This window comes from Panthera onca, chromosome B4 (genome assembly GCF_046562875.1).
Source record: "Panthera onca isolate mPanOnc1 chromosome B4, mPanOnc1 haplotype 2, whole genome shotgun sequence".
NCBI lineage: Eukaryota > Metazoa > Chordata > Mammalia > Carnivora > Felidae > Panthera > Panthera onca.
This window is the reverse complement of record NC_138345.1, coordinates 22730411-22740334: the sequence shown is the minus strand read 5'-3', so window position 1 is coordinate 22740334 and position 9924 is coordinate 22730411. Positions and strand designations below refer to the sequence as shown.

The 9924-nt window shown below is 47.4% G+C and overlaps 1 protein-coding gene across 6 annotated transcripts in view; it reads left to right on the top strand.

Moving 5' to 3' along the window:
• Positions 1 to 4233: 4233 nt before the first annotated feature.
• ARHGAP21 (Rho GTPase activating protein 21) overlaps positions 4234 to 9924 on the top strand; it is a 136854-nt gene continuing 131163 nt past the window's right edge. For 3 of the 6 annotated variants that reach the window (XM_078450340.2, XM_078450338.2, XM_078450334.2), the window contains exons 1-2: positions 4234 to 4534; positions 5952 to 6414. In XM_078450340.2, coding sequence (XP_078306466.2) covers positions 6337 to 6414 — 78 coding nt within the window. In that variant the 5' untranslated portion in view covers positions 4234 to 4534; positions 5952 to 6336. Of the gene's footprint in view, positions 4535 to 4591; positions 4947 to 5016; positions 5125 to 5951; positions 6415 to 9924 lie in introns of those variants that run through there. The other 3 variants (XM_078450335.2, XM_078450336.2, XM_078450337.2) reach the window with 3 other exon arrangements.

The window sequence follows — 9924 nt, the reverse complement described above, 5'->3', positions numbered from 1 at the left end:
AGAAACCACAAAGCTGAGGGCAGAGAAATTATTCAAAAATACCTATTGCGTGTGGCACTTTGCTAGGTACTGTACGCATTGAGTTAAATAGTGTCTTTCCTTTAGATTCGAAATTAGTAATTGATGATAGTAATCATGAGGCCAGAAATAATGTCATCTATCTCGCCAATGAAGAACATTAAATTAGTAAATCATTTACATCACTAATGTAAAAGAGGTGATGACGGAAGAAGAATCTTAGAAATTATTTATTGTGGAAAATCACTCCCTTCTTTTGATTACAGTAGTGAATGCTTTGCTAGAGAGGTGGGCTTTCTGGAGCTATTCAGTTCAACATCAAAGGCCTTTTCAAGGAAATATTAGCAGGTAACGTATCTTTAGCATTGTATGAAAAAGAAGTCTACAGCATTGTCCTAAAACCAAAAAAAAAAAAAAAAAAAAAAAATGCTCACTCTTCTGAGAGCCATTGGTCTTAACTACCTCAGACACATAGTTTTGCAAATGCTTCATCCCAAATTACACATTTCATCTGTGGAATTCAATGGCAAACACTTGTGCCTCTTAGAATTGCCAGCTTCTATATTCAGAGTAGAAATCATCCATAGTTTATAACAGAATGACATTAGACCAGAGGTTAAGACACTTGGCTCTATTTCTGGCTCCGACATTTTTCCTTGATTGTGGTTCACCAAAACAATATTATTGTGTCATTAACAAAGTCAAAAGTTACATTTTAAGGATATAGTTCCCACATTTAAAAATGTCTTGCCTACATTGTCAGAATTATAGTGTACAAGACCGTCTGGTAGTTATTATTAATATAGCTGTGGAAATTTCTAAGAAGCTAGATTATTAATTGGCTTTGCACAAAAGAGGAAAATATTAGCCCTCCAAAGTAAAACAAAGGTGGAATTACTGTTAGCTCTTGCTTACCCATTGTATTTAGGGTAAAGAAAACTATCAAGATATCAACTGTGAAACCCACAGTTAGTTCCAAATCTCCTTTCAGTTAGAGTGATCCCCAAACTCATTGTTTCACCAAATCTCTCACTGGAGCAGTTAACACGTAGCCGCAGGATGGAAGTTTGGCTCCTTTTCCTTTCTCTTGCCCTCCCTCTGGTGGAGGTGTTAATGAGTGAAATGCCCAAGATGGGCAGCTGAAGGGAACTCCAAGGGTTTACGTTCTCCACCAGTTACATTCTCCACCAGTTACACCTTTGGCATGGCGAATGACTGGCTGATGGCTGCCACCCAGAGAGTGTCCACAGTGGTCTGCTTAGAATGCATCTAAATGAGAGCTCGAACAGTTAATAAAATACTATTATTGCTCATGCCTTCAAGAAAGGAATTGGCCTAATTTTTAACTGGGTTAAAATGTTCCTAATACATAACAACAAAATGTTATAAAGAGTAGGGTTCCCAGTCGGGGAGACAGGATAAACACCTGCTTTATAATAAGACAAATAATGTAATCAGAATAATGTTTTTACATTTTGAAAGTCCCTTCACACGTATTATGTCATTCGACACTCTCAACAGCCCAGCTAGCTAGGAAAGGTGATGTCCTACTCGGAGGTCCCAGGAAAGGACTAGGACCCAGGTTTCCCAACTCTTAGTTCTGTGCTACTGTCCCTGTCCATCCGGATAGCCTAATGCACAGATACATATGATAGCAATTTATCACAATGGTTCTCAAAAACATTCCCAAATTTTTAGAACATCATGATCATTCCTATCCTAACAGAAATAAGATACATATAACAGTAACTTATCATAACGGCTCTTAAAAACATTCCCCAATACGGAACATCATCATCATGCCTAACCCAGAGGTGAGATTAAATTAGTTACCCACAAAGCACACTAATTAGCACATAATAAGCTAAGTAAGTGTTAGTTAATATTGTTGTTATGATTATGAAAAACCATGTTGGAGTATCGTGTTGTAGTACAGTGTTGTGGAGAAAAGCACGGACTCTGGAGCCCGTCTCCTGGGCTTAATCCTGGCTCTGTCACACAGCTATCTCCTTACATTGTGTGCAAAGCTCTTGAAGGAATACCCAGCACAGAGGCAGTGCTTTATAGATGGCAAGCACTCTTATTACTTGATAGCTCTAGTACTCGGACACATAAATAATACTCTGCCTTAAGTCACAAGGTAAATGATGGAGCCAGACTGTGATCTGGATGCTTCCATTTACCTCTTATAGAAATGTCTTTCTAGGTTATGTTATTTTTCCACACTTCCTAAAATGGGTTAACCTCCTTTTCATGTCTCCTTCCATGGCCAATATTTACTCTCCTTTACCAAACTGAAAATCTTTTTCAAAATCAACATTTATGAAAATTTCCATTGCAAAAATCTTAACCCTAGATGTCCTCAGCGGTGAAGTACTCCATGCATGCACATTTGCATTTGTAAAGAGCTGTTTTGTGCTTGAAATTGTTTTCCCTTTCTGGACATATTCTATAAGCCCACTAGAGGTACGCTACTTGAACCCTGCATTTCTATTCACTTCTTGTTAATTTACTCAACAGTATCTAGAACTGGATACTGCTATAGCCCAGTGGGCTATTCAGTAAATTACCAAATGACTGGCAGGCATCCCCTCTATTTTATTCTTTTTTTTTTTTTTTTTTTCCTTTCTTTGTTATTGGCTGACTAGTTTTGTCAGGGGCTGTCACGAACATGCAAATTTCATGGCCATATAAAGATGATCCAGTCAAAGTCTTTCCTCTAATTGAGGCCGAGGATTTAGTTGTATATTCTAAATGTTTGTCACCTTCCACTCTGAGGAATATTAAAAACTAAGGCACAGGTATTCAGGCTCCAGGGAGTGGTGTCCCCCCCACCTCCCATCCCGCCCAAATCAAGAAACAGGACCCCTGGCGGCGGGCAGGGAGCAGGGGATGGGGAGGCGTCTTAAAATCTCAGGGGATAGAGTGTTTAAGAAAGAAGGAAAAGGTAAGCAGATCACATAGCTTCTTGGTTTTGTTCTTTTCCCTCAGGATGGTGGTGGCAGCTGATCAGACACAATAGCTGGTGGTCCCCTGCCGGTGTGAGGATACAAATGACCCTCAACAGCACCAGCAGGAGGACTGGGAAAGGGAGAAGGGGTGTGTCTGGGAGGGGGCGAGGATGAGGGTGACAAGGTGACAAACGCCGCCACCTCAGCGGGCTACCCCACTCCAGCCGGACGGGGACTGGAGCCGGTGAGCCACCTCCCGGGGGGGTGAGGGGGTGGGAAGGGGAGACAGAGGGGCGGTGGCTTTTCCTACCGGGGGAGGGGCCAAGGGTGGAGGGAAGCCTGAGTCAGCAGCGCCTGATTGGCTCTTGTTTTCTCCTCGCGTCTCCCGATTGGGCCATTTGCAGCGGGAGATGTTGTGAGGCGCGGCGGGGCGGAGCCAGCCGCCTGCGGTCTGAGGCAGGCCCTGGAATTGGGTGGGGAGGGGCGGCGGTGGCGCTCGGTCCCCGGAGCGGCTCTGACCTGTGGAGTGGAGCGGCGCAGGCACCTTTTCCTCAGTTCCGCTAGCCGCGCCGGCTTCATTCAGCTGTCTGCAGATTTAAGAAGGAAAAATAATTGAATGAACCACGCCTCGCTGCGACCCCCTTCCCCCAACAGGAGAAGCAATTTTGCTGTTGGGCGTGAAAAGGACACTCCCGTATTATCTTGAAGTCACACGTCGCATCTCTGGTTCTTTCCCCTCCCGCAGCAAAAAAAAAAAAAAAGGGGGGGGGCAAAGATTCGCCAAGATGTGTTCCTCGCAGTCTGGGTGGGACCCGTGACCCCTTAGATTCGCGAATCCAGTCATAGAATTGTCCCTGACGCCCCTGACGCCAAGCACCGAGTCTTCCCCAGTAGAAACCTCGGCTCCTGGCCGCTCCCGCTCTGCCCTCGGGAGACAGGAGAAGGCAGGGAAGGTTTTGTGTGAGCCTGGTTTCTGGGAGGGGTGTTGGCGAGCGGGGCGGCGGGGGGGGGCAGTGAGGGCTTGCAGGTCGGAGACCCCTTGAGAGGGGGTTGGAGCGAGTACCCCCTACCCCGGCTAATCCCCCTTCTCCAGCGTCGGTTCCCGGGACCGTATTATTCAAGACAGAAAATATTCAGCCTCAGAGCCTCCCCTGGGGAGGGGAGGGGAAGGAGGTGGAGTGGGAGGAGGTGGATCCAGGGAGGAAGAAGCGAGAAATCCGCCCCCGGGAAACAGCTCGGCGCGGCAGCGGAGCGAGGCACTTCTGTCACTTGGCGATCGCGGGCGCCCGAGCGCGGCCCCGGCCCGGCCCGGCGAGGCGAGGGGAGAGTCCGGCGGCCGCCGCCCCGCCCCACGCCCTCCCGCGGCGGCCGAGAGCCCGGGGCCGGCCGGGGCAGGTCGCGGCGGTGCCTGGGAGCGGCCGGCCGGGGGCGGCGGCCTCGGAGCGCGGCGGCGGGCGGGCAGCGCCGGATCGTCTTCCCGCGCCGTCCGGCTCGCTCCGGGCGTGCGGGGCGCGCTGCCTGGGGCCGGCCAGCCCTGAGCGGATCCTCTCGCCCCGCTTTCTCCGGTGCGTGTCTGTTTTACTTTCCGCCGTAGCCGACAGGGCGCAGCGCCCGCGGGCGGGTGTGGAGAGCCCGGCTCGCCGCGGGCTCCCTCCCTTCCCGCCACCTCAGGCCACCCCGCCCGGCGCTGGCGCGGGGCCGGAGGGAGTCCGCGGCGGGCGCCCGGCGGGGGCGGAGGGGCCGCGCCCGCGTGTGCGGAGCGAGGGAGGGCCGGAGGAAGGAGGGAAGGGCACAAAGGCCGGCGGCGGGCGCCGGGGTCCGGCCGGCCGGCCGTGGAGGAGGGGCGCCTCCCGTCCGCTCATGAATATTAACCGAGCCTGCGGCCTAGCGCGTCCCGGCCGGGCCCGGCGCCCGGCCCGCGTCCCCGCTCCTGCTCGCTGTCGCGCCGCGCAAGCTGGGCCAGGCGGGCTGGGAAGGGTAAGCCCTCCGTTTGTTTTTTTTTTTTTGTTTGTTTGTTTGGGTTTTTTTTTGTTTGTTTTTTTGTCTTTCCCCCGGGTCTCCCGACACCTTTTTAAAAGTACATATTTGGGCCGCCCTTCCCGGGAGATCGAGATCACCGACCCGCCTCTGGAAGGGGCGGAGGAAATCGTGGTAGGTGGGTGGTGGTTTTCTTTTTCCTCTTTTTTTTTTTTTTTTCCTCTTCCCTAGGTGGCCCCAGGGAAAGGGAAAGATAGCGTCGAATGGTAGTTTGGGGAGAAGCAAGTAAATAAAAGTTGCCCGGGCTGCGGCTTCGTTTCTGTCGCTCCGAAATAATGTCCCTGAAACGGAGCTGCTTCCGAGTCCCACCCGCGGCCGCGCACACCTCCCCACCCAGCCCCGCCGCGGGCCAAGCAAAACAGCCGCCTCCTCCGGGGCAGCCTCGGGGCGCGGGGGCGCCGGGTGCGGGCGCCCAGACTCCCCCGGCTCGCCTGCAAACGCCGGCCAGCCAGCGCTGCCGGCCTCCGAGGCTGGCTTTTTGTTTTTATTTTTTTGGGGGGTGGTGGAGAGGAGCGAGCAGGGGTTTTGAAAAGTATTATTCCATTTTCATCTCGTGGGGAGAAAACTTCCGCTACGCCTAAGTGTCTGGGTGATGCCGGAGAGCGTAGACACTCTCTCTTCTGCCCAGAAAACACACTGATGAAAATGCACTTGGAGAAAAGGGAAATTCTTTCTTGAAGGCTGCACACCAACCAGGCGTGTTTGACGCAACCACCGTGCAGTTCTGAGGCTTCCCTCTCTCCCTCTCTCTCTTTTTCCTGATTTATAGGAAATCAGGACAGTTTTCTCTAGGAGGATTATTTCCTCTTTCGTGCGTGAGGTCCATCAGCGTGGACCGAATAATCTTTCCAAGTGGTGGAAAGGCGAACTTGGTGTAGACATGTGGCAAGGCTAAGGTCAGCGTCTGGAGAAAGTTCATGCCCTTGTAACCATTCCCTGTTCCAGGAGAGATCTCTCTGGGAGCTGACGTTCCAGCCTTCGAGACCCACTCGGATTCCTCCTGGTCTGGGAGTCACGCCGAGGAGGAGGGGGACCGCGGTCTGCAGTTGGCCTCGTTAGCTGCCGAGAATACCCATCGTCTTTGTTTTTCAAGTCTTGAGAAATGGACGAAGACGGTGAAGTCAGTTGAAGTCCGGAGAAATAAATCATCGGGGCGTTTTGAAGGGGCTTCATCAAAACATTTCATTCCCTCCTGGCACGTTACTTGTTTCACCAGCCCTGCACCTCCGGGAGCCTGGTGTGGAATTCTTCCCTTTTTGGTGTGTGGTAGCATTCCTCCCCCCAATGTGGACTCCAAAGGGTTGGTCCCTTCTTTGTCATTTGAAATGAAATGATGGCCACACGTCGGACTGGGCTACCGGAGGGAGATGGTGACAAGCTCAAGGCCTGTGGGTCCCCCACGTGTGAGGTAAGTGCAGAGGCAGCATCTTGGGCCACTGGCCCGCGGGGTGTCCTGCTGGCTGGGGGGTCAGCTGACAGGCTTTGGGCCCTTTTGCACTGGTTTGTGGGAACGCCCCCGCTTGACCCTAGGGCGGTGCAGCCTTGCCCATTTTTGTTTCCAGGAACTTCCAGCCATTCTTCTGCAAGAAGGGTTTCCTCATTTTGAAATGCCCCATCATGCCCCATCACCTCAGACTTGGGAATTCTCCCCTTGCAGGTGGCTGGGAATACTTTGACGGGTGTCTTTTCCTTCAGTCCCTGTCCTCCAGCAGTTTTGGAGTTGGGCTGCTTACGGGGTGCCTTTGTGCATTTTCGTGTGTCCGTCGCCAAGATTTGCCCTCAGAGGTGGAGCGAGGGGAGCTGGTGACGCTTGTTGCCACGGGACCTCAGTCTCACTTTGGCTTTGATGGGTATTCTGGCTTACCGTTGGTGTGGACCTCTGTTCTGGGTAGAAAAACAGGTCTTTCCCCGTGGACAGTTTAAGCACAGCCTTGGAAAGAAAAGATTTATAGAGTTGTAACTCCAACTCCCTGAAAAATCTCCTGCCTTTGCTGTCCTTTTATTTATGCCTGCCTTTCACTGCTCAGAAGTTCTGTGAGCCGCCCCGGGGGGTCAGGTGGCTTGCATCGCCTTTAGCCCATCGCCTCTGGGAGGGCTCAGAAGATTCTGTGCCAGGCTTCCTGAAATTTTTTTGGAGCAGGCAGGACAGAAAGCAGAAAATCCATTGATTTATTACACCCATGTACCCCGTTGCCTCTCGTATTCTTTTTTCTCTTCATGTTTGGAGTTCTGTGATGACTACATTGTGTTTACTTGGTTATTGGGGATTTCTGTAATTTGCTTGCTAAATGCGCTGAATTTTAAACTTTACTTTTGAGCCGTCTCTATTTTTATTGACAGATGGGATAGATAACAGTAACATCCCCCAAAGAGCCTTTGCTCTCATTCTGTCATTTGTGCTTTGCAAGTGTTAAATTTTAACTTTACGGCCACGGGTTCTAGTTCTGAGTGTGTGAGTTTTGGCATTTTGGTAAAAATGAGTCAGGGTGAATTTTTGTGTTTAAAGCATGCAGAAGAACTTGCTTCCTGTATCTGACTTCATACTGGATTAGAAAGTTTATGCAGAAAATACAGGGAGGTAGGCACAGTATGCCATTACTGCACAACTTGTTAGAACTGTAGGTTTGCAGTTAGGACCAGTATTTTACTTTTTGACACCTGTAAACACCTGCTTGCAGGTAAAATGTGATTAAGTGTAACACCACAATCCTCTGATCATGGTAAACCATAATAACTCCTTTTGGAAGGCCTCCCTACAACTTTGGTGATTGCTTAATGTGTATTGTAGTTACATAATAATATGTACTGTGGTCCCAAAGCCTTATTTGTCATTGTCTTGTGAATACTTTAATTAGCATGCTATTTGCATTATATTTGCAAGAACTAATGTTATTTGATTTTTTTTTTTTTTTTTTTTTTTTTTTTTTTTGTCAGTTAAGGGTTGTCCTGAAACCAAGAATTTCTAATAGACACATCTTGTCCTTGGCTAGAAAGCAATGTTTCCAGTTGCAAACTTGGCTTATATTAACACTGACAGTTATGTATTTTTTTAAGGACTGTGAAATTTGTTTTCATTTGGATGTTACTGCTGGGATGGCCACATTATTTCTAGTTTGGGAAACAAGAAAACATTACATTGCCTGTATTTTGCTCATTTAAAGGTTATACACAGACTTGAGTTTGGTGTTAAGCTATAATATTGTTTGGGTTTTTAAAGAATAGGTATATAGCTTACATTCTATGCGAAATAGAAATAAAGGGGCTATATGCTATCAGACAGCATCTTAAAATCTCAGGGTAAGGAGTAATTATTGCCTGTTTCATTGTTGTGTATTTAGCTCTCATTGATACTTCTGAAGCATGTTAAATCTCGTATTTATTAGTAATAAAATGAGACTTGCCACTGGAATACTTTGGGTTGATAGATAATTTAAGTCTTTGACACTGCAATTAATTTTTGTGTTTAATTTTATTAGAAGTATTACATTCTGAAGTAATACTGTCATTCTTTAAAAAATTTTAGAAACCGATAGCTATGTTCCTAAATGTGTGTTTGAATCGTAAATTGGTATGTGTTTTAACCTAAAAAGAGACGAGCATATATGTCTTAATATCGATGCTGTTGATCATCCAAGAAACTTAACTGTGCAGGACAGAAGAAATCGATGCAGTGAATTAATAGAAATCTCTGATTCAGGATTTATCTAATTAGCTAACTCCACTTTTTATAGATAAGGTCTATTGCTTTGTTGGAAAACATTCAGAAACTTCTTGTTCATCTTCTGTATTAGAATCTAATTGTGTTGATACATGAATAAATGTAAGCACCACTCCCCAAGAATATATCAGAAGGTTAAAAACCAAACAAATAACAGTCCTCTTCAAATAATGAATTGTGACAATTTCGTAGAATGTATTTAAGGATTGTGTGCTAAGGATAGCACAGTTCTCTTCATACAGAATTAAATACTTTAGATATCTGAAAATATGGTTTCCCGCACTCTGAGCCGGCTAAGTGTGCTTTGGTGTATGTGTGTGTGTGTGTGTGTGTGTGTGTACAGCCTCATCTGTGAAGTGTTCTGACAGCCAGCCTTGAGGAGCTTTGCTTACAGAATCACGTAGTTTAGATTTGGTGATCTGATCACCCCTTTCATACCCTATAGAGCTCATCCTTTAGGGTCCAGCTTGCTTTTTTTTTTTTTTAAACCAAAGGCAAAAACTTTTTCCTCAGCTTTTTAGAGCACGTTATTTTTCCTATTTCTCATATTTATTTCACTCTGTCTGTAGGCCCTCGTGTTGCCCAGCGATAGAATTTTTAGCACTTTTCACTGCCTGTTATCAAGACAGGCTTATTTACTAATGCTAATTAATTTCTTTCCTTTTATGGCGTGCTTCTTCATCCAGCCTGAGATTATCCTGTGACTACAGTGTACCATAGCTGATGAAAGACAATGGTTGGTTGATTTTGGAATGGTGTAAATGATACAGGAAGGCATTTTCCTGTGTATGAACTCACGAGAGTTCATCCTTTTGCTGTTCTTTCTGGAATACCTGTGCACTTTGCTTCGATCCCAGACCCCCTCGTTCCTTCTCAGGTGCTCTCCTGTTCTCTGTCTCTGTCCCTTCCTCCCTCTGCTTCTTCTTCCTCTGCTGCCCCTTTCATGTTGGCTTTACCTAGAGCCAGGCTCTTGCCATTCCTCTACTCCTCTCTTTTCTCCCTGGGTTTCATTTTACACTCTCCCATGGCTTTATTCTGCATGCTGGTGATTCTAAACTTACAGCTCAATCCCAGGTTTCATAGTTGATCTTCAGACCTATGGAACCTTTTGCCTCTTTACCAAACAGTTTTTTTTTAATCCAAAAAAATGCCCAAAGGCATTTCAAATTTAACAAATTCGACTTCTCTTGCTGAGTTCCT